At 34.4% G+C, this 26,121-nt stretch overlaps 2 protein-coding genes across 2 annotated transcripts in view; one reads left to right on the forward strand and one right to left on the reverse strand.

Annotated features, from left to right (window-relative positions):
- Positions 1 to 6,652, reverse strand: part of LOC125652213 (pinin-like) — a 16,618-nt gene extending 9,966 nt beyond the window's left edge. The window contains exon 1 of the mRNA XM_048881239.2: positions 6,192 to 6,652. Coding sequence (XP_048737196.1) covers positions 6,192 to 6,310 — 119 coding nt within the window. The 5' untranslated portion in view covers positions 6,311 to 6,652. The remainder of the gene's footprint in view (positions 1 to 6,191) is intronic.
- Positions 6,498 to 24,385, forward strand: LOC125652215 (trafficking protein particle complex subunit 6b-like). The gene is made up of 6 exons (XM_056165085.1): positions 6,498 to 6,617; positions 10,096 to 10,157; positions 11,217 to 11,334; positions 15,020 to 15,103; positions 23,914 to 24,007; positions 24,223 to 24,385. Exons 1-6 carry the CDS (start codon positions 6,537 to 6,539, stop codon positions 24,252 to 24,254), a joined length of 471 nt encoding a protein of 156 aa, XP_056021060.1. The 5' UTR covers positions 6,498 to 6,536; the 3' UTR covers positions 24,255 to 24,385.
- The last annotated feature ends 1,736 nt before the right edge of the window (positions 24,386 to 26,121 follow it).

A 26,121-nucleotide genomic window follows, 5' to 3' on the forward strand; every position in this document is an offset into this window, starting at 1 on the left:
AATAATGTAGCCCTATCCATTTTTTTTTTATTCTGACGTTTTCGGGATAGGGCTACAATTCCATAGGATCTCCGTAATGGTGCAAAATAATGTTATGAATAACCGATAATAAACTCTGTGTATTAGTCCCAAATGTTGTTTACACCAAAAGGAGTACCAACTTTGTGCTCGGGCATGTCTAATAAAGGTGTTTTTCATTAAATATAATGTACAGCATGCAAAATTCTTCGTCTGCTCCGCCATGCTTGTTATCGCGAGATCTCGTAGGTGGATCTAATGAAAGCCTAAACATTGACAATCAGCGCGAAAATGTAGTTACTCGAGCCACTTCGACAAAGAAAGGAAAATCATATTGTTGCAGAAAGAATTTACACTCTGCTGTTCGGTTTTTAACTTGATATTTAATTCAAACCTTTTCAATACCGACGAAATAGCTTTCGCCTCCATACTTGTCTATTGATGTAAATACTACCTTATATGGCATATGCAAATGACTTGACAATCGGAAGTTGAAACTTCAGTACATCAAAACATGGCGCACAAATATGAATCGAGGAATTGGAATTTATCGAAATTGTTGAAAACGGTAGAATAGAGCCTCACAAATCTAAAGTTGAAGGTTGTAAATTTATATATTGACTAAGAAACATAGAATATTATTTTATTTACGTAAAGAAAGTCAGGAAATGTTTAGAATGAGCGAATATGTTGCGGGAGTGAATTTCTCCCGCATTTGCACCATTACGGAGATCCTAAGGAGTTGTAGCCCTCTCCCTAAAAAAAAAATCAAAAAAAAAAAAAAAAAAAAAATCAGAGGGCTACATTATTGCAGCTAGTAAACCAGGAGAGCCTTCGAGATCGCCGGTCTTCATAAGAGTACAAATTCCTGTCGATCCCGAACGCAGAGTACGCAACCCTAATCTCTACTGAGATTTGGCTTGGCTGAATATTTGGACCGACGCCTTCACCGAATCTCGGAGCAGTCCTTCATAATTCATGTCTGGAAATTTACTTTTAGCTTCGGCCGGTTCTAGCAATCAATGTGCACTTGGGTGACACTGCTGTTTGCTTCAGATAAGTGAAATTTGACTATTAAACTAACTTTCTATCACTATTAACTTTGCATTACCTACCGTTTAGGTATAAAAATCCTAAAATGAAAAGTCACTAAATTTTCCATTTAAATGATGACTTCCATGACCAGACATGGTTCCTAAGAAAAGAAAAAAAAGCTGAAGGGGGGTCTGGGGGTCCTCCCCTAGCGGGGTGTCAAGGGGCAGCGCCCGTGATCTGGGGCCGAAAATGGCTATTTCAACATTTGAAAGCCCCTCAGGAATGACCTCCAGAAACCCATATTAAAGTTGTGAAGGTTTAAAACCAACTTTTGACTACCTTCTCCAGCCATTCCCATACATTACGTAGGCCTTTATCGATAGTTTTTACATCGCCACCTCGCTGCACAACGTGTGTAGACATTGTTTTAAAACGAGATCAGCAAACTGTTGATTGGAGAAACCAAATAGTGAGACGACGATTCAACCAATGAACAATCAGAAGACATATATAACTTGAGGAAGCATTTTACAACAAGTAAAACCCGCATCAATGACGGAAAATTCCGGAATACTAACAAAAGCGGATTTTAAAATTTAGAGCGAAAATGAGAAATCCGGAAAGCGGATTTCCGCTTTAAAGCGGAGAAAAATCATGTCTGCATGACACAATATCTTATCTCCTGAAATTGAAGAGTTCCTATAGTCTGTATTATCTAGTTACTGATAGTGTATCTCCACATACCGTCTTGTATATCGCTAATTTAAACAAGAGGCCCATGGGCCACATCACTCACCTGAGTCACCTTGGCCCATATCTGAAGACTTTCCATAATATATATTTGCATGTAAAACCTTGGTCCCTATTATGACCCAAACTACCCTTTGCAAACTTGAATCTACACATGTCAGAAAGCTTTCATGTAAATGTCAACTTCTTTGGTCCAATGGTTCTTGAGAAGAAGATTTTTAAAGCTTTTTCCTATATTTGTATGTAAAACTTTGACACACACCCCCCCACTTGTGGCCCCATCCTACCCCCCGGGGGCCATGATTTGAACAAACTTGAATCTGCACTATGTCAGAAAGTTTTCATGTAAAAATCAGCTTTTCTGGCTCATTGGTTCTTGAGAAGAAGATTTTTCCTATATATTTGTATGTAAAACTTTGATCCCCTATTTTGGCCCCATCCAACCTCCGGGGCCCATGATTTGAACAAACTTGAATCTGCATTATGTCAGGAAGCTTTCATGTAAATCTCAGCTTTTCTGGCTTAGTGGTTCTTGAGAAGAAGATTTTTAAAGATTTTCCCCTATATATTTGTATGCAAAACTTTGATCCCCCCTTGTGGCCCCATCCTACCACCGGGGGCCATGATTTCAACAAACTTGAATCTGCAATATGTCAGGAAGCTTTCAGGTAAATTTCAGCTCTTCTGGCCCAGTGGTTCTTGAGAAGAAATTTTTTCCCTATATATTTGTGTGTAAAACTTTGATCCCCCCTTGGTGCCCCATCTTATCCCTGGGGGCCATGATTTGAACAAACTTGAATCTGCACTATGTCAGAAAGTTTTCATGTAAAAATCAGCTTTTCTGGCTCATTGGTTCTTGAGAAGAAGATTTTTCCTATATATTTGTATGTAAAACTTTGATCCCCTATTTTGGCCCCATCCAACCTCCGGGGCCCATGATTTGAACAAACTTGAATCTGCATTATGTCAGGAAGCTTTCATGTAAATCTCAGCTTTTCTGGCTTAGTGGTTCTTGAGAAGAAGATTTTTAAAGATTTTCCCCTATATATTTGTATGCAAAACTTTGATCCCCCCTTGTGGCCCCATCCTACCACCGGGGGCCATGATTTCAACAAACTTGAATCTGCAATATGTCAGGAAGCTTTCAGGTAAATTTCAGCTCTTCTGGCCCAGTGGTTCTTGAGAAGAAGATTTTTAAATGACCCCACCCTATTTTTGCATTTTTGTGATTATCTCCCCTTTGAAAGGGACATGGTCCTTCATTTGAACAAACTTGAAAGCCCTTCACCCAAGGATGCTTTTGGCCATGTTTGGTTGAAATTGGTCCAGTGGTTCTGGAGAAGAAGTCGAAAATGTGAAAAGTTTAACAGACAAACGGACAGACGACGGTCAAAAAGCGATCAGAAAAGCTCACTTGAGCTTTTAGCTCAGGTGAGCTAAAAACAAACTATTGGAACTCTCTAATTTTGGGAGTTAAAATATTGCGCCATGAAACTCATCATAAACGGAAAATTTAGTAATAGTATATTGGCACCGTGTAATTCATGGACTGGAGTTATGGAGTGGAGTTTGGAGTCAAATTTTGGAGTCTGAGATTTTTTAAAAATATGAATGGAAAAAGACGTTCAAGAATTTGCATTAGTTTGAAAGTCTTCAATATTTTTGTATGATTGTTGGCTGCTTCACATCTGATTAGTAATTCACAAGAACAATGACCCAGTTAAAATTTATGTTTCTGACACTTATGTAAGTAGTCAGAACTTGGGAAAATTAAACCAGAAGTGAATAGATAGACATGATACTGACGAAATAACTACGGTTCTTTCAAAATATTTGGAAATATTTTGAACATAATTAATCAACAGATTTAGTCTGCCTTACTGGTTGTTTAAATGCGGTTTCATTAGATGTGTTAACAAGCCTCTCAAGAGCTATTAGGTTCAGAGTTTATAGCAAAGAAAGCAATTTTTCGGTGTTACACCTACCGTTTTTCATAAAATTTTAAGAATATTAATTAATTAATTTTTAAAGCTATATATGGCGTATCTGAGCTTAAAAAATGATATGAAATTGGGCGTAGATATACATGGTATATGTTATGTACGCTAAAATTAAAATTATCATCGATTTTGAACTCGGTGAACCTCTTGTTTCTATAGTTAAATTGACATTCAACTTTTCTGTTGAATCTTAATAAGATCCGCCAAGCGCATGACTGCGGGAAAATACAAAATTAAAGCCATGATAGAAGAATGTACATAATATTGTTAATATAGCATAATTTTCTCTTTTCTTCTCTCCATATCTCCCTATCTCTTCCTCGCTTTTCTCTCTAAATCTGTTAAACTGCTTGTGTTCGCTGGTCTACCCCTCGTTTTCATTGTTCGCCATTATTGTTGATTGCCTAGATATAGTGTCGTGGGATCAAATTAAGGCGGAGTTATTCAAATATATTATTTTTGTGGAGTCGGTAAATAAATCGGTTATTGTTTTAGATTTTTTATATCTTTGAAACACGATTGATTTAAATTGTGTAATTAACAGAAAAAGTCCTATCTTTATAGAAAATAATAAAAACAAATAGAAAGATCTTTTTCATTTGGTTATCTGAACTTATCAAAAATATATTTAAAATAAGTTATACACTTATACCACTACATAGTAGTGATAGTCCACTCCCTCCTTCAAAAACTTGCACTCTTGCATTCCTACTCCCTTGTGCTAACCTAATAATTCTAACAGACAGATGCAATGTAAAATATCTTCATTAAAATGCTGCCTGAGAACAAAATCAGCCACGGGTCATATCACACCTCCAGTCAATTAAAGCAAAGTATTTACTGTTTTTGAAACAGTTTATCTTTATTAAACATTGAATAAACTGTCACAGTTTTAGATAGTACACTAATTGACAATGAAAGCTCTATTAGATTACATTAGCTCATAGATAATTTTCTAAGTGAAAGCCCAGAATCCTTACACCCTGAGTAAACTGTGAACAATGACCGTTTAATTTTGATCTATGTGACCTAGTGTTGGGTTAACTTAGTTTTCCGCAGAACAACATGAGTCACCAATATATTGAATGCATAGCAAAGTATATTATTTAAGTAAATGTATATGTGAATTGATAATCTTTTTAAAGTGCCATGTTAAGAAACCAAGTTGATAGTTGCATATTTAAAGTAAACGAGAGAAAAATCATTGAATAATCTTCCTCAATATGGATTATATGGAAATGCATATAAACCAAGGAAGTAGCTATTTGAATGAATTTGCAAAAATCAAACAACCTTGTAACATTTTATTAACCTACATTGTACAGTTGTGTGGTCAAAAAACCTATAAAAGTTTTAGCAGACATAACAAAGATGTGACAGAAAGATAAAATTTAGTTTAGGGGTTTTATCACCTTCCAATTATGTGTTGAAAGCAATGGTGGTCATTATTTATGTAACAGTTAAATTTGATTAAAACATAAAATAAACTGTCACTGTTTTAGGTAACATACTAATTGAAAATGAAAGCTCTGTTAGATTACATTAGCTCATAGAATTGTTTTCCAATTAAGTGAAAGGTCAGAATACTTCACACCCAGTTTCAGAGATGCTGATTAAACTGTGAACAATGACCGTTTAATTTTGGTCTATGTGACCTAATGTCGGGATAACTTGGTTCTTTAAAATCCAAATCATCTGGGGCCACAGAGGGGTAAATGATATTAGCACATGCAATACAAAATTAGATTCCATTGAACACTACTTCTATTAACAAACAAAACCATAAAAGAAATTAATTTAAGTTTTTGCTTGAAAGCAAAAATTAAACTAAAGAAAAGAGAAAAAACAGACTCCAAAATTTGACTCCAAACTCCACTCCATAACTCCAGTCCATGAATTACACGGTGCCTATATTTTATGGAAGTTACATACTTAAACGGTAAGTAATGCAGCATTAATAGTGATACAGATTGGTTTAATAGTCAAGTAACTTATTTGAAGCGAACAGCAGTGTCACCTAAGTGCACATTAATTGCTAGAACCGGACGAAGCTGAAAGTAAATTTCCAGACATGAATTATGAAGGACTGCTCCGAGATTCGGTGAAGGTGTCAGTCCAAATATTCAGCCAAGCCGAATCTCAGCCGAGATTAACGCAACCCGAGAACGGGTTCGAGGTGCAAGAACTCACACCACCTCTGTAAGTATTGTGGTCGAAGAACGAAGTACACGTTCGTGCGCACATGTTCTTGTCGTTCGCGACTCTAAGAACGGAGCACGAGAACAACGGGAACGGCGATTTCAAACGCACTCCAGGCCAGGCCTCCTAGACTAAGTACTGAACATTATCTCCTCATTTTTGTGACAATTCATTGCAATTATAGAACACCTTTTTTCTGTAGGGTCTCTTCCTGTTAATTTCTTGATATTTTCATCAACATCTTTCATCTTTTCCTTTGCTTTTTCAATCTCATTTTGAAGAGCGGAGACACCACGCACCTCCTCCATTTTTTCTCCCCTTTTCTGTTCGTGGATAATCCGTACAAAAATTGTAACTATACTTGCAAACTATTATACAAATTATTCCATGTGTGAAATTTCCATCACATCCATGAACAATATTTTGGTGTGTATTGAAAAAAATGCTCTGAAGATATGTTAATAAAGAAATAAAACACATGATTCTCTGCGACAGCATACTGTACGACTTACTGCGAGCTTTAAAATAATCAAAATGGCCGACGAAGTAATTTTAGAGTATCTTCATATGGAAATAATTAGTCAGTTCTATAGATCTTGTGAAAAGTCTGATCAGGTAATCTATATTTGCAAATCATGAAATATTTTCTAGTATGTTTTCTTATAAAGAAACTTGTTAGAACAATATAAGCAGGACAGTTGCACTTTTCAATTATGTGGTGTTAAGGAAATTCGAACTGTAAAGAAATTTAGTGTGAACATTCGGGGTCCTCTGCTACTATATAATAGTATGTGGGTTTCTGACTCATTTGGTCTTAGTTTCCAGTGTTTAAATAGTATCACAGTGGGTGTTTTATTTTGATGAAGGTGTGAAGCTAAAAATTTCTATGTTCAGCTGTATTCCCTTAGAGAAGTCGAGAGGCATAGCCTTCATGCATCGACTTCTCTTCACAAGCATTCATGTTTTTATTCATTTACACGTTTTCCAGAATCTAAATATGAATGCTTGTGAAGAGAAGTCGATGAAGGCTATGCCTCTCAACTTCTTTAAAGAGAAGAGTTCAGCTGATGTCTTTTATTCAGGTCCAGTACGTCCAAAGACTATTTCTACCTTTGTAACTACTTATAACTACCTAGGTATTTAAACCTACTCCAGGTAGCTATTTTTACCTACTTTTTCCTTTACTTGCATTTCGTGGCCAAACGCAGGAACGACACAATATGGTGTGTACCAAATTTCTTGATTCACTTACACTGACGATGAATATACCACAAAAATATTGGACAAAAAAATGATTATTTTCTAACCTTTCAAATTTGCATCAATAACTACACCCAGTTCCATCTTCTAGGAGCTTAGGATCAAAGGTACGTGATAAGAAGTCTAGAATGTCTTACAAATTTGTATTAATTTTAAAGTTTACCTTCATGCATTCATACATTTTTGGGGGCGGTTTTTCATGCATTTCCTCTACAGTGCTCCCACTTGACCAAAATTCCCTTTCGCCACTTTTTCGGGGTGCGGCGCGGCGCAAATAATCTCATGCTTTACAATTATTTCCATCATATCATTTTATTCATTACACTGATTTTAGCATTTTGAATCAGTTACATTACTTAATCATATCCAGCTACCATACCTAAACACTTCTTTCTGAAATAATAAGAAGTTGATTTGTTTGATAAATTCTATTATGGAAATCAAAAATCAGATAGTAAATCATATAAATATAAACTTCATGATGCTACACCCCTCAGTGAAAACATTGTGTACATTGCCCGAAATGCAGATGTCACAAAATATCAAGCTCAATTTTGAATCGTATCTCAACCAATTCCCATTAGATTTCCGTTTTGGTATGGAAGATTTTGCAATTTGGTCAGAATCAGATGTTTGAGCAGGTGGGGTTGACTGTAAAGCCAAACAGAGATATTTTTTGAAATTTAGACTGACCAGGGTCAGAAGCTACAAGTTTAGTGTCAAAATAGAATGAGTGCATAGTCTTATGAGATTAGCATTTTTATACTGTTGCGCACCGAACTTCAAAGAAAATTATTTATTAAAATTGCTATGTCCATATCAATGGTGACCGACCGCATTGTTTATGAAATATTCGAACTAAACTCAAACACATCAAAATCTTGTAATCAACGAGCTTGGCCGCAAAAACAAACAATTGATGTATCTACATTATATACACAATAATACGGCCAATTTAATTACGTCGGTTCTGTGGTTAAGAATTGACATTAATGTGGAGATGATAACACGATAATGAATAAGACTTTAAATGTTAAACAATTAACCACAGCAGGGTACACAGCTATCCGATGTACTTTATTACATAATCACCGACTTTTTTGCAGCCATACATTACCTGAGGCTATTATATGGTCTTCGTGACCAGCTCTGTGTGCACTGGAGCGATGCGAGATTTCCGGTCACATGCATTGACTGAATAAACATATTTTGACTGCATAAACAAACAGGCGATAATGTGTCACTGACAAAGGAAAATACAAGACAGATTTTAAAATACAAATTATTGCAAAATGGGATTTTCGCCACTTTATTTTTTTTTTTCGCCAATTTTGAAAAAAATTTGCCATTGGCGAAAATGGTGAAGCCCAGCTCGAGCACTGTTCCTCTACATTCTCCACCCTCGTTAAGTATTCAAATTTCACTCCGAATTTTGTTGTGCACATGCACAACATGATACATAAAACGACTGACCTGTTTAAAAAATTATTTATTTATATTTTTGAAAACAGGTAAAAGTAGGTAGAAGTAGCTACTTTAAGTAGGTTTAAATACCAAGGTAGCTTTTAATAGCTACGTAGGTAGAAATAGTCTTTGGACTGAACATGTTATTAGTTTAAAACACGACACAGATAGAGGTCCATTTTATAACTGGATTTTAAAAAATCCCAAATTATCCAGATGCATTTGCATTAAAATGGACACTATTTTTACCCAAAATATAACCTATTGGGATCGCCCTCTACTAAGGATCCCTTTTTTTATTTGTACTCAGACTTCAATAATACGGAACTTTCGGGATGTGCCAGAACGACCAATTAGACTGGATGTTTATACACTGCGGTCATGTGATAGTAATCAGTTGTAGGGCAGAGTTGACATTAATAAAAATGTTGATTTGCTAGCAGACGGTTCGTAAAGAGTTATGCGCAGTCCTGCAATGACGATCCAAGTCACTATTGGTACTTAGTTCCTGGGTGTAAATTACATGGAAGGTAGAGGGTGCATTTAGATGCGTATCCTTGGACGCAAGGCGTGAAGTTTACGTATCTTCAAGATATTCCCTAGATTTATTTCCCTTGCCATCTCCCATAATCTAAGCAAATGCATTTTTCTATAAATAGTTGTAGTGAGTTCTTTCTTTGAATTTGATAGCAATTGAAGTATTCCATGCTTGTTTTCTTAGTTGTTATTGAATCCGAAAGTGACATGACCTATACAGGGGTGTGATTTTTCCTTTTTTCAGAGAAAATTCTCTGATTGGCTCATTTAAAAAAAAAAATTAAACACTCTGGGTTTGATCTAAAGTGACAGCAGATGATATTTTTCCAGGTAGGGTGAGGTATTTTCCTCCACTTTTGACCAGTTTTCCTCTGATTTCTGAGAAATTCAGCCACAGCCCTGCCTATAAATTACATTTAACACGCGATAAAAGAGTGAATCAGTATCTCGAAAATCCCATATTACATGAACATCTCAGGAAAGACCTTACATCTCAAGTCTTTAGATCTCAGAAACATTTTATTCTCCCATTTGGATAGCTAAAACTTTCAGATTTTGCCTTTGGATTCATCTTGTTATGTTAACAAATCGCTTGGTGTTTTGATTGGGGAAAATTATAATGACACAAAACTAGGTTCTCAAGACCACTATCATTTCAATAATATAGAAGCCATCAAAGAATGGGTTTTTTTATGTATCAGTGTTAAATGTTACATTGTAAGAAGTTTGCAAAGCAGAAAAAATCCAGTTGAATTCAATGTCATGTCACATAATATACCATTGTCGCACAATTTACCATTATGTTTACTGTTATTTATTAATTCATTTTTAGGACCAGTGCATTGCAAAGCTGGAATCCCTAGGTTTCAGAATTGGTCAGAGTTTAGTGGAAAGGTAATGTTAAGTATACCTACTATTTTTAGGGGCCTTAGGGGCAGTGCAAAAACTACCTAAAATTTACCAATTTTCAACAATGTTTTTCTCTACAACTGCACACCTGTAAAAAAAAGCTAAATGCATACTGAGTGATGTAGAGCAGGAAGGCCTCTAATTAAATTGTCAATTCATGATTTCCAGGGTGGGGACAGACTTGGTATATATAGTGTTTATGTGTAAAAGATTTGAATATCTTCTCTAATGCTATTGATACTACTATAGTAAATTGAAACTAAATAGATATAGTGTTAAATCTAGGATCTTGAGAGGGCACACATATCATATGTTCAAATGGGCACTTTTTGTTGCGGCAAGACAATTATGGGGCACTTTCATTGTATCATACTATGATAGTAATCGAATGATCATTTAACCTCTTTAAAAGTTAATACCTGCTGCCTTGATTTTAAACTTTTCAATCAACCTCGTGAAATAAAGAACAATTGTTTATATTAACAAATATTTTGGAAAAATTTATGGAGAAAAAAGGGCATAGTGCAATTAAAAAGGGCATGGTGCGGCGTCATGCTAGTTTGCTTTAGATTTAACTCTAGTATTTAGAAAGAGCAGGTGTAGCCCTTTGTAAATTTCATGATCCCTGGGGTAGGGTTTTAGTATCAAGGTAGGGTCAAAATGTTCAGTAATTAAATTTGTTAACAATTGGACATTTTAATTTTGTACAGTCAAAAAATTTAACTTTTAAATGACACATTTTACCTAAAGTATACTTGAAATGTGATATTTATTATAAAGTTATACACATGATAAACTTGGATCAATATCCATTTATTGTGAAACCTTTTAAACATATTAGACTAGATTTTGATCATTAATAGTATAAAAAAAAAAAAAAAAAATTTAGGGGGACTGATTCTATGGTAGGTGTTGACATGATAGAAAAGCTTCACCACTGCTGATGTAAGTGTCATGCATAGGCCTATCTGTCGGACGTTACTAGGACCTTCTGCTGTTGATTCAAATGATATCAAATGCTTAATTAAAATTTTCATTTTGTAGATTTACAAAAGACTTTCCAAGGTTTAAAGATGAGTTAGATACCATGAAGTTTGTGTGCAAGGATTTCTGGAATTATGTGTACAAGAAACAGATTGATAATCTTAGAACAAATCACCAGGTACGATACTGTATGCCATGCTTGAGTGTAATGTGTGATGTAAAAACCAAGATCCTATACCAACCTTATGAATGATAAATCTAGAGGTTTGTTGTGTTTCTGAGCCTTTCAACACAACTGATTCTCAATCCAAGGGTTAATGGTTTAAATCTTTGTGCAATTACCAGGCTGTAGATAAGGTCTTGTGATAAATTGTAGATCCTTTTTATATTTGAGTAATCAATATTCAATTTAACTGATGAAGAGCCTTTCTTGTGGAGTTTTTAGCTCACCTGAGCCAAAGGCTCAAGTAAGTGAGCTTATCTGATTGAAATTTTCAGCATTGTTGTTGTAAACAAATGTCATCTTCTTCTCAAGAACCATTGGGCCAATTTCAACCAAATTTGGCACAGAGTATAGGTAGAGGGTTAAGTTTGGGTCACAATATAGATTAAAAGTTTTAAATGGGGATATATGGGGGAAATTTAAAATCATGACAACAGGAAAAATATTTTTTTCAAAAACCGTGAACCAGTCCCTTTAAAAAGTTGCAGGGCCACATTAAATCATATTAACATAATTAATATGCAAGCATTCCCAAGTTTTGTAGATTCCAATTTTGGGGGCTAATTTATGGACCCTGTGGTTAGGGTGGGACTAGAATTGGAGATCAAATTTTACATAAATTTTTTGTTCTCTTAATTCTTCTTCTCCAGAACAACAAGACCATGTTAGTAACATTGATATTGATGTATCCCTGTATCCCAAGTTCAGTTTTATGACCACAAGGGGCAGAGGTGAGGTCTTAACCTAAAAAAAAAAATTGTTTGAATAAAGAGGGGAAAAAAAGCTAGGTTGAGGTTCATAATGTGGGGTAAAAAATATTTCAAAAATTTTCTTCTGAAGAACGGGGCCAATGTGACTCAGGTGAGCATTGTGCCCATGGATCTTGTGCTATTTATCTATCACCAATTTGTATAGATTTTCAAAAGTCCATCAAAGTATAGAACTTATGATTTTACACTTTTGCATATTGGTGCTAAATTTTCCAAATCAAGTGCTTACACAGCACTGATCGATTGCTTTGTCCATCATGTACAAACATGAATACCACACTGCTATAAAAACAAAATATTTGTTGTATGACTTGATAGACTTCTATGGCTGAGGAAACAAAACTCTATGTAAGTGGAAAAAGTTTGACTTAAATAAACTCAATATTTTATCAAGGTGTACCTGATTATAAAAGTGTTATTCAAAACCATTGTATCCATGTACAAGGGTTGTCTTAAAATTTCATAGTTAGAACACAGAACCTTCAACTTAGTCAGCACAATTTTTTTAAATTACTCAATATATTTTCTTTCTTGTGCTTTTGTTGAACACCTTTCCTATTCTTTCTCAGAATATTCATTATTATGCTCAATACATTATGTCGATCAGTCCACTTTCAAACTTGCACTTTACCAACAGCTTTTGAAACTTTTGACTCTGTTGATGGATGGTGGTCTTCCAGGTGATTTTCAAATACTAGCTTCTTGCTTTCACTTGGGATCACAATAGTGAAGCCGCATTTCAATGGTTGTTATGGTACTATCCAAAAAATTGCTCTTGGCCAGATCTGAGTCGCCGAAGAAATTCTTGGAAACACTAAGAACTTCTGTTTTTCTTCATATTTCAAGATCCAAGGTTCTGTTACCAATACGGTGAACGAATGATTTGCTAATTCCAAACATGTCTTCTTTCTCTTTTACTATCTGACATTTGTCTTAACAAATTGCATTTTTCAGAATTATTACAATTTTCTCATCCGTTTCCTGGCTTGGTGTCATAGTATCTCTGTGTATATCTTAATACGCCATTTGAATACCAAAGTGCATGAAACATTTCTGTATGATTTTGTTAATTTCAGCTTCTTGTGAGTCTCTGTGTCCATCCGAGTTTTCAGCAGTTTTATAAGTTACCAGTGTGCTGCCTCTGATGTTGATATTTCTCTACATACTGTATAACTCTTAAAATTGTTGCAAAACATATCATAATATCATTTATATTTTGGTTATGATAGAGAGATTTAATGGGAAAATGAAAAAAAACCCATTCAAAATCAATTTGGAACATGCTATTCCTCACCACTGATTACTCTAGGATGTTTGTCATTGACTGTTTTTAGCTCACCTGAGTCGAAGTCTCAAGTGAACTTTCTGATCATTTGTCCGTTGTCTGTCGGCATAAACTGTTCACATTTTCATCTTCTTCTCCAGAACCACTGTGCCAATTTCAACCAAACTTGGCACAAAGCATCCTTCAGTGAAGGGCTTTCTAGTTGTTGAAATGAAAGGTCATGCCCCCTTCAAAGGGGAGATAATCACAAAAATGTAAAAAAAAAAAAAAAAAAAAAAAAAAAAAAATTAGGGTTGGGTCATTTAAAAATCTTTTCCTCAATAACCACTGGGTCAGAGGAGCTGAAAGCTTCCTGACATAGTGCAGATCCAAGTTTGTTAAAATTGTAACCTTTGGGTGTAGGATGGGGCCACAATAGGGGATCAAAGTTTTACATACAAATATATAGGAACAATCTTTAAAAATCTTCTTCTCAAGAACCAATTGGCCAAAGAAGTTTACATTTACATGAAAGCTTTCTGACATTGTACAGATTCAAGTTTGTAAAAATCATGGCCCCTTGGGGTAGGTTGGGGCCTCAATAGAGATCAAAGTTTTACATACGAATTTATATGGAAAATCTTTAGATATGGGCCAAGGTGATTCAGGTGAGCGATGTGGCCCATGGGCCTCTTGTTAACATTGTCCCACTTCCCAATTTTATTACAAAAGTTACCAGTTCTTTGTCTGTTTAATTACATACCATATTTAATATTTTTACTTGTCTTTTGTGCAAATTATTTGTTCTTTTATTTCTACGAGTTTCATTTCTCTGTGATTTTAGTTTACTGAAGAACACCGCTTGTCTATGGAATTTTGGAACAACCCTCGTAAATGTGTAATCATATGTATAAATACATTGTATACATGTATATGATATATCAATTTTGAGTAGTATACTTGCATGTAGGTTACATTTCTAGACCTTGACTATATCATGCTCTGATTCTTAATTTAGGATTAAATAAAGCAAGCATTCATGATTTTATTTGAATTCATGATTTGTTAGGATTCATGATTTTGTGATAAAGAAGTGAACTAAATTATGATACAACTGAGTGGATTAAAGTATAAGCTTCAAATCTATCATGAATCCTGCAGGAGTTTTAATTCTTTTTTTAAAGTAATTCTATACTGAAAATTGCAATTTTTATCTAAATAAAGTAATTTATCTTGATTTTTCCACTACCTAACTGTTGTACTTCAGTCTTAATTACTTTTCATCCATTACAGTTTTTAGCTCGCGGGGACGGAATGTCCGAAGAGCTTTTATCATCCCCCCAAAGCTGTTGACAGCATCCATGGTGTCTATAGTCTATTAGACTCTATTTACCCTACATGACTCAAATTTGCATGAACGTCATAGAAAATTAATAAGTGGCTTATTTATTCAAAGAATTTTATATTTGTACTTGTTACAACTAAACTATCCCAAAAAAAATTATATCAGCCCATACATTCATTCTTTTCTTCTTTTTTTTTTGTATGAAGTATTCATAATATGCTACACTCATGTTTATATAACATTTTAACTGACTGATTTCAGGGAGTCTATGTTCTCCAAGACAACAGATTCAGATTTCTTACCCAGATATCAAATGGGAAGCAGTACATGGAGTCAGCCCCTAAGGTTGGTATCTCAGTACATGGAGTCAGCCCCTAAGGTTGGTATCTCAGTACATGGAGTTAGCCCTTAAGGTTGGTATCTCAGTACATGGAGTCAGCCCCTAAGGTTGGTATCTCATTACATGGAGTCAGCCCCTAAGGTTGGTATCTCATTACATGGAGTTAGCCCTTAAGGTTGGTATCTCATTACATGGAGTCAGCCCCTAAGGTTGGTATCTCAGTACATGGAGTCAGCCCCTAAGGTTGGTATCTCAGTACATGGAGTCAGCCCCTAAGGTTGGTATCTCAGTACATGGAGTCAGCCCCTAAGGTTGGTATCTCAGTACATGGAGTCAGCCCCGAAGGTTGGTATCTCAGTACATGGAGTCGGCCCCTAAGGTTGGTATCTCAGTACATGGAGTTGGTCCCTAAGTTGTTGTTTTTTTTAATTTATTTATTGTTTTCATCATTTTCAACAAATACATATACACCTTTTACTCACACTCTCATACAGATTAAAGAAAGCGATGTAGACAATTACATGTATATTCTAGTACTTATTGTTAAAAAAAAAAGAAGTGCTGTTATCATTAATTGAAAAGACATTTCCATTTAAACCATTTCTTTTTGTAACATTTGTTCTGTAAGTTTTTCCTCCAAAATGTAGTAATTATATAAACATTTCAAAACATCATCAAAAACAATATTGACATTCTTTCTTGAATATTGGAATATGTATCTCTTTACTAAGAGAATTATAAAGTTTAAAACCATGTGTTCTTTTTCTGGAAAACCAAAAATAACAGTTTATACATTAAATCCCATTCTTTTACCAGATTTTTGAAAAATCCAATCTGATAATTTAGTACATAGTGTAGAGACAGAAGGACAATAAAAAAAGATATGCTTATCCGATAATTGTTTCTGGTTCTAGTGCATATACATTTTTATGTATTGAACAAAGTGTAGAGTTTTTAATTTTTATACGCCCGTCTTTAGACGGGGCATATGGTACAGCGATGTCTGTACGTCCGTCCATCCATCTGTCCGTCCGTTCGGGATTTTCTCTTTATAATTTCATTTCCCTTTCACATATCATGCTGAAACTTGCTGGGTAGCTTTTTTGTGGGTCACTCTAGATCATACTGCAATTTTGATCCATTTCGACCTTTTTTCCAGGAGTTTTGCCCCTTTATTGGAAATTATTATATGGAGGGTACATAATTTTTCCGCCCTACTCCTCCCACAGTTTTCAAGTGAGAGCCTTCTTATTTTGTGGAGTGTTTGTATGGGTATTGAAGATGTGCATGTGGGATGGATTTGATTTTCTACAATTTTTGAAGAAATTGTTGTTGAATTTGGTTGTTGAACTTAGTCTATTTGGAAATTAATATTCTATGGAGGGTACATAATTTGTCCGCCCTACTCTTCCCACAGTTTTCAAGTGAGGACCTTCTTATTTTGTGGAGTGTTTGTATAGGTACTGAAGATGTGCATGTGGGATGGATTTTGATTTTCTACAATTTTTGAGAAAATTACAGGTTGATGAACGTAGTCTATTTGGAAATCAATATTCTATGGAGGGTACATAATTTGTCTGCCCAACTCCTCCCACAGTTTTCAAGTGAGGACCATCTTATTTTGTGGAGTGTTTGTATGGGTATTGAAGATGCACATTTGGGGAAGGATTTTGATTTTCTTCCATTTTTGAAAAAATTACAGGTTGTTGAATTTAGTCCATTTTGAGGAAATCTCGATTTTTAAGCTAAGACCCTTTGTTCATATGAAAGTTTGTCACAGCCTCATGATGGCTGATACTACCTGAAGCAAAGTTATACAAATTATAGCACAAGAAAAACACCCTATGTAAACATTTCACGAGCGTATTATGTACCATTTGCGGTACTCTTGTTGACATATGAATGATTCTATAGTTGAACCATATCAGTCCTGAATCTTTTGTTACAGAGTTGATGTTCGTATATACATGTACATGTTTCCAATTTAAATCCAATTGCAAATTTAAATCATTAACCCATTTGTTTTCACAAATAGGTTGATGCTGTGATTTTGATATTGAATAGTCATAAATATATTCCTAGAACCTTTGTTGTATTTGCATAGAATTTTAATGAATTCAGGTTGATATGGTTGAAAAGTTGTATCATGTATAAGCAGTTTGATATTTGGCCATGAGTGCACAATAGCTTGTTTCAATCCCTCATATGTAGTAGATGGAATCTGAATTGAGTTATCATTTGTGATACTCTAGTAGCTGATAGAGTTGCCTTGCTTATACAATAAATTATATATTATATGAAACCCTTTGTCATATAACTGTTTGCAAAATATGTATTTATTTTGAATCTTTATTTTATCATTATACCATAGGGGTTCAAACAAAAGGTAACAGGTCGTTCCGTCCTTAAGTCGTTCCGTCCCTAGTTGATCCGGCCCCAGTCAATCCGGCCCCAAGGTTTATAAGGCTATTACTCTCTTCTTATTTACAGTTATTGCTATAATTTTCATCCAAACATCAATATAATTATATCGTTTGTAGTGATTATAACCATGATTTAGATTAAATATTTGTAACATGTACGTGTGCGTAACGTGTACGTTATCTGTTTGGAACACTACGGATGCAGACACTTAAGAGTTCTAGAATTTATATTTCTTTATATCTTTTTTTTTTCAATTTGTAAGTGATAATTGTTATATGTTAAAGCAATACAAGCTGTAATTAACTCGCATTAACTCGCGGTACTTTCAACTATCACAGTAGTCTACACCAATATTGACACCTATCGGTATGACTAATATAATCCTCATACCTACACATTTCATTTGTTTTAAAATATTACATCATGTAAATTTTGAGTATTAAAAGTATGAGGACATAATAAATAGCAAACGTGCCACTAAAATGAAATTTTGATAATGAATTAATTGTCAATAAAATTGTCTATGTTATTCTATTTGATCTTTTATTTTGAATTAATGTAACTTGTATTGCTTTAACTGAAATTTGATGAATTAATACATTTTTTATTTATCATATTAAACAATGTTTCATCATTTATAAAACATAAATGTACTTCCCACCCCATTACATAAATTATAAACAGAAAATATCTATAAAACGTATTTGGGGACGGACTGACTACGGTAATTGTGGCCGGAATGACTTGGGGCCGGATCGAATGGGGCTGGATTGACTGACATTCCAAACAAAATATGAAAATCTTTCATTTCAAAACTTTCCAAAAATTCTACGAAGTAAAATAGAGTTTCTTTCCAAAAAGAGTTTCTAGTGGAATTTGCTTTTTGTTTACAGTAAACAGGTCCAAAACGGCACAATTTAGTAATGTTACAATCAGTAATTTCAGAAAATAAGCTTATCCAGCTACATGTAGAATTAGTTGCAAAGAGTCTCCTAAACCAAGTTAGTTTGAGAGACTTGATTAATGTTTCTATATTGGTCATTCTACACCTACCATTTTCAAAATCCAATTCTAGTCAGTCCCTAAGGTTGGTATTTCAGTACGTGGAGTTTGGTATCTGATGTCCAGGTTGTCTCTCTTTTCACACAGGACTGTTTCATGTAAGCAGAGAAAAGGGCATATAATTCCTTCCACTTTACAACCTTACATTTTTTACAAGCATGCAGTCTTCGAAGTTAGCCACTGGTCCAAAGACCAAGTCTGGTCAAATTAGGGTTTGGTTGTAAAAATATTAAATATCTAAAAGAGTATGTCAGGCCTGTGCTTTATATTACTGACTTTCTGTTAAAATTATATTACAATACATTTAAAGGGAGTGGTGATTGTTTTCAGAATCATAGTAAAGATAGTGTTTCTATCACACTTGAACTAATTTTGACTATTTAAGTGATATAATGTGCTCTTGAACTTTCTCTTCAAAGTTCAAAACAGCAATAATTTTGTGTCTGATTTAGGCCAGGGAATTTATTTTTAGTGTACTAAACAGTCTAGATACAGAGACTAAAGTGGTCAGTGTTGAAATATGTTTTCCATTAAGACTGTACATGTTTAATTATATTCTGATCCATGTAAAATGCAACTATTCATTTGTAGAATGTATGATAAAACTACATACTTGAATGTTTATGACTAGTATTTGAATTGTATTTTTAGGTCAAACTTGGTATTTAGTGTTTATGTGTAAAACACTTAAATAACATCTTCTTATTGAAATTGAATAGATATTTAGAAAGAGCAGGTAGTCATTTACCAAAATTGTAAATTTGATGATCCCAGGGGTAGAGGTTTTGGTAACAGGGTGGGGCCAAAATGGTCAGTTATTAACTTCTTGATAATTATCATTCCAATTTTCAAATTTGGTATGAAGCATCTTTGGAACAAGGGGGACATAAATTTTAAATTTCAGGATTCCTACCCCCTGGGGCCTTAGGGGTGGGGCAAAAACTGTCCAAAATTGACAAATTTTCAAAAATCTTCTTCTTGGGAACCACACATGTGTATGAAAAACTAAATACATGGTGATGGAGAGCAGGAAGGCCTCTACCAAAATTTTTAATTTCTTGATCCCCAAGGAAGGGGTTCTGACCTCAGGGCGGGGCCAAACTTGTTATATTAGTGTTTATGTGTAAAACACTTAAATAACATCTTTAGTGCTATTGATACTAGATTGACACTAAATGGATAGAACAGATAGTCTTTTATCAAAATTGTAAATTTGATGATCCTCAGAGTAAGGGTTCTGACCCCAGGGTGGAGTCAAACTTAGTATATACATGTAGTATTTATGTTTAAGTTTGCTGATACTGTATATAATCTAAATGCATACTTAGGAATAACAGATTGAAAAGGATGTACAAAAACTGGTGAATTTCAATCAAAACCCAGGGTTATGACTTTAAGATGAGTCCAAATTAGTCATATCTTTTTATGTTTTAATGTTATATACACCTATTATTTAAAGTCTTTCATCAGTGTATGCACATTTGCAGGCAGTGAAGTTTTAAGAACACATCTTGTTTTATACTGTTGCTGAACATTAGAATTTAGCTAGATATTCAGACCAAGAATTTTTTTCTAGATTTCATAGCCCATGGAAGTAGTGATACTTTTTCACTAGTATTCAGGTGACCAATAAGGCCTGTGGGCCTCTTGTCTAGGCATTAATACCAGATTTCACCTTATGAACCTGAACATTATACATTAAATGACAATTGAATTCAGATCAACTCATTTGTTTATGCTACAGGTAGAACTGTATAGGACAGGCATACTGGAGTAGAGTTCAGGTGTACTCAGTGTATAACAAAAGGATAATGAACAATTGAATGATCTAAATCAACAAAAATGTTTATCGATGAAGGTGAAGTTGGTCAAATTTACATGACTGGAACAAGATTGGAAACCGACCTTTTCGCCCTTAATAAAAAATAATTAAAAATCTAATTTTTTTAAAATATGTGTGGTAAATGATTAATTTCATTTCATATATTTCATAAAGAGGAAGTGTATGTAACTTTTTGGAGATTTGTTTGAAAATATAATTTCTTTTAAAAATATTTAAATAAAACATGCTCCTAGCTCCCATAGACTTCAATATAAAATTATGGATAAAATATATCAAGCAATGATCAAAATTCTGAAAATTCTTATAGTGAATTATTTCTATTTGATGATCGAACTCTTCAAAATATCACCATCCATTTACTAAGTATGAAATATGATCATTGTAGATTGAATACCTCGAGCACATTTGTAACAGAGACATTTTTTATGCCTCTGATGGGAATAGAACCCGGGTCTCTGGCACTAAAGTCCAGCACTCTACCAATCGAGCTAAAGGGTTAACCCACTAGCCAGAGCTAGTAGGAATGCCATATCACTCACACCACCACACACATTCTTTCTCCATGAACTACCAAGACTGTGAAATGTTTGATGCAAATTGATTTGAAAATCTAATGTAGTTACAATTGTATTTCCATTTCATAAGAAACACACATCCATATAACAGGAAGTGGTATGAAACTGACGTCCCATGTGGGTGACCCTAACCCTCTTTTCGGTATTACCTTATATAAGTAATTGTTATTACCTGTTTATGTAAGAGGCCATAGGGAGTCTTTACAATGTCAGAATAAATATATCCATGTGAAAACTCGTGGGACGGTGGAGTGTAATGACAAGTAAATCAACATCTGAGGGTCCTGGTAAAATGCAATTAAACATGAAAATTAATGAACATACATGGATTTAAATAAAATGTTAGCTTTGTGATGGTTTATGAAACCTTGTGTACACACTCTATTATGTGCAGAGAAAGTCATGACCTTGTGGTTTCTAAATTACAGGGGAATCACCGACATTAAGTGAAATGTCTGCATGAGTGAAGCCTGAAGCTAAAAAAAATATTTGAGAATGCCTTGATAACACCTTGTGGCTGAAAGCAGCCAAAATACCAAGAATATGTAATCAAGCAGAATGGAGTATCTAAGTTCTTACTGAAAATAGGTAGACTATAAGCAGTGTTCTCCTTGTACATTTATATAAATGTGTATTCACCTTCAAACTTGTGGACTGGTGACTTTGTATAGTTATTGTTATGTGAGATGTACTATGGTGATAAGTTGGAGATAAATTTTATGTTTGGTAGCAAATGACCTACCTTTAGCAGAGTCATTAGACTCATGGTCCTTGGACTTCAAATATTTCAGTTTTGTGGACATCTCCTCCCCCCCCCCCCCCCCCCCCCCCCCCGACATGTTGGCAGGTATTGAAGTGATCTTTAATGTATAGTTTTATATTCCTGGGTTGAAATCAGGTGTAATTTTGGTTCCAGATGACCCGTTTCTAGCAGAATTTGGTTTCAACTCACCCATTTCTTGCAGAGTTTGTTCCAGCTGACCTATTTCTAGCAGAGTTTAGTTCCAGCTGACCCATTTCTAGCAGAGTTAGGGCTTTTGAACATTGAGAATTTATTAGAATTTAGTTTTATAGATTTTTTTATGCTGTTCTTACAGATGTTGAGCTGATTATTAGTGTGATATCATGGACGTGCAGATTTTTTTTTCATGGTCAGGTGAATTATTTTCTGCACAAGCAGTTATCATTTATGGACATTGGACTTTGAAAATTTCATGTAATTTAGTTTTTGTACCTTTATTATCTATTTTTAGTAGGAAATTGTGACAAATTTTTAGATCAAACTAGACCTTTATTCCATTTGACATGGTACATGTAATTCAATCTACCATCTCATTACAATGTGTTTCATGTCAGTTGTAGAGGTGGATGGATTCATTATTCCGTACATACCAATAAGGTGTTGTTATTTAACAATGTACGTCAGTCTAAAGATGCCTTGTGTCACTCTGTATTTTGTCCTGGTACATCTAGCCTTTTTTTTTTTTTTTTACACGTTCCTGAATTTCGATGAATTATCTATAGAAAATGGTGTTATCATGTCAGTAGTAAAGATGGATTTATTCATTATCTCATACATACCAATAAGGTGTTGTTATTTACAATGTGCGTCAGTTTAACAAATTTGTCCTGTGACGATCCATATTTTGATATGAACTCGTTTTTAGTATGATGTGTACAGTACTTAAAATAAAATATTAGCAAATCATAGAGCATTGAAAAGTCAAGGCATGCAAATGATCCTGAAATTAACTATATGTATTTTTTATTACATTCTTGAATATATTTATAGTCAAAGGGTAATAATTTTACTTAGTTCCTGGTAAATCTATCGATTTTTATTATGCCCCATCTTCAAAGAAGAGGGGCATATTGGTTTGCACCTGTCGGTCTGTAGATCACATGTTGTCCGCTCAATATCTTGAGAACCATTCATTTGATGATAATGATATTTCATATGTGGGTTGGTTATGAGTAGAAGAGGACCCCTATTGTTTTTCAGGTCAAAAGGTCAAGGGTCAATCTAGTCTGGACATAGGAATATAATGTCCACTCAATATCTTGAGAACCCTTTGCTTGAAAGACATCAAACTTGGCATACTGGTACATCCTAAGGAGTAGATGACCCCTATTGATTTTGAGGTCAAGGGTCAAACTGGGCATAGGAATATACTGACCATTCAATATCTAGAGAACCCTTTGCTTGACAGACATCAAACTTGGTACACCAGTACATCTTCAGGAGAAGATGATCCCTATTGATTTTGAGGTCACATGGTCAAAGGTCAAGGGTCAAACTGGACATAGGAATATACTGTCCATTCAATATCTTGAGAACCCTTTGCTTGACAGACATCAAACTTGCTACACTGGTACATCTTCAGGAGAAGATGATCCCTATTGATTTTGAGGTCACATGTTTAAAGGTCAAGGGTCAAACTGGACATAGTAATATACTGTCCACTCAATATCTTGATAACCCTTTTGCTTGACAGACATCAAACTTAGTACACTGGTACATCTTCAGGAGAAGATGACCCATATTGATTTTGAGGTCAAAAGTCAATTGTTGAACTGGACATAGTAATATATTGTATCCTATATTTTAAGAATTATTTGCTTGATTGACACCAAACTTGGTACACTGGTACAGCATAAGGAGTAGATGACCCCTATTGATTTTTAGGTCACATGGTCAATTCACTCTTGACATAGGAAGATATTGTCTGCTAAATATTTTGAATTGATGATACTACTTTCAATTAAATGATGTGTGTGTATAACCCTTTTCAATTTTGCACCATGGGGGGCATATGTGTTTTACAAACATCTCTTGTTTTATTCATAACTGTGTACATTTTTAATTTCTAATTATGAAAACATGTTAATAACCAATTGCGTTAATTTCTAGTTTTTAGCATTGCCCTGTGGTATGATACGAGGGGCCCTCTCCAATCTGGGGGTCAACTGTGTGGTGACTGCTGAAGTCAGTGCCATGCCAGCGTGTAAGTCTAAGATTAGTAGTTACGCAAAGTGAAAGTATTATCATGTGAGGGAAAATGGTTTGAAATTAACATATTTTACAATATGTTGTGGTTAATGTTGAACAATATTTAAAGGTTAATTTAGTAAAAATAGGTAGATAAAAAAAAATGTTTTGTGTACTTGTATTAAAGTAAATTGTATGTTTGTGACAATTTTGTTTGAAATCTCATTGCAGGTAAATTTCAGATTCAGATACAGAGAGTGTGAACTTAAGGAATTGATGAAAGTGTTTCTCTTACGAAAGAATGTGCAATAGAAAATGAGACAATGTGATTATTTGTATAGGTGTTATTTTGTGTTACATTATGTTTATGTAAATAAATAAGAGTCTTAACGATTTTGGATTTAGTTGAGTTTTTCACAATATAAAATTAATTGTAAATGAGATTGAATGTATACCAAGCAAGAGGAATTTAAAACATTGATTTTATGTAACACGGGTATATTATGTTAAGTTACTGTATATTTAGCAGGTTAATGTATCATTTTGCTATTTTACCAGCTCAATATGAGAAAAAGTCGGTAATTTTCAAAACATTTTTCGATTGATTGATTGCTTTTATATTGTTTAACGTCCCTCTCAAGAATATTTCACTCATATTCAGACGTCATTATTGCCGGTGAAGGGCTGCAAAATTGAACCTTTGCTCGACACTCATGACCGTTGAGCAGCCCTGGAGGGGTCTTTATCGTGCCACACCTGTTGTGACACTGGACCTTGGTTTTTGCGGTCTCGCCCAAAAGTTTGCCCCATTTAGTTGCCTCTTACGACTAAGCAAGGGGTACTGGGGACCTATTCTAAACTGGATCCCCACAGGATAAAAGAATTTTCAAAATCGAGTCATTAGCAAAACTATGGAGACATTGTGTGATATTTTCAGCTTGATGGTTTTGATCAATGTTAAGAAGAGGATGTTAAACGGAGAATGAAGTGATGTTAACAAGAGAATTCCATTCTTTAATGAGTAATAGGAAATTGTTGCAAGTCACCTCTGTAAGGAAATACTGACATGACATAAAGGCTATCAGGAGAAAGATTCTTAAGTAGCTGTCATAAAAATGTGTATATTGAGAGACTGTCATAAAAATGTGTATTGAGAGACTGTCATAAAAATGTGTATTGAGAGGCTGTCTTTAAAAAAAGGTGTATTTAGAGACTTCATAAAAAAGTATATTGGGAGGCTGTCATGGGAGGTTGTAATGAGAAAATTACATGGGAGGTTGTAATGAGAAATTTACATGGAAGGTTGTAATTAATGAGAAACTTACATGAGAGGTTGTATTGAGAAAATTACATGGGAGGTTGTAATGAGAAATTTACATGAGAGAATGTAATGAGAAATTTACATGGGAGAATGTAATGAAAAATTTACATGGGAGGTTGTAATGAAAAATTTACATGGGAGAATGTAATGAGAAATTTACATGGGAGCTTGTAATGAGAAATTTACATGGGAGAATGTAATGAAAAATTTACATGGGAGGTTGTAATGAAAAATTTACATGGGAGAATGTAATGAGAAATTTACATGGGAAGTTTTAATGAGAAATTTACATGAGAGAATGTATTAAGAAATTTACATGGGAGAATGTAATGAAAAATTTACATGGGAAGTAATGAAAAATTTACATAGGAGAATGTAATGAGAAATTTACATGGGAGGTTGTAATGAAAAATTTACATTAAAGGCTGTAATGAGAAACTTGCATGAGCAGCTTCAAGGAGATATTGTAAGGAAAGACTGTAATGAGAAGCTAAATGTTTCTTTTCCATAAATATCTCCCATTATAATTACAAACAGTCAAACTGATGCCACATAGACTACATGTATATTCCAGGTCTAATGACCTAGATTTTGGAGATGTGACCCTTCAGGAAGTACATTTCTTATTGATTAAAGCTTCACTCATGACCCACACTAGACTGAAATGATTCCTAGCCTTGCTGGTCAATCTTTAATTTCTAAAATGAAATTCTGGATTAGCTGAAGGGATATTAAATTTACTACTGAATCTCTTTACACTGTCAAAAATTTAGATTCAATTCAATCTTTATTTTCTGGGAACCAACTGA

Source organism: Ostrea edulis, chromosome 5 (assembly GCF_947568905.1).
Source record: "Ostrea edulis chromosome 5, xbOstEdul1.1, whole genome shotgun sequence".
NCBI lineage: Eukaryota > Metazoa > Mollusca > Bivalvia > Ostreida > Ostreidae > Ostrea > Ostrea edulis.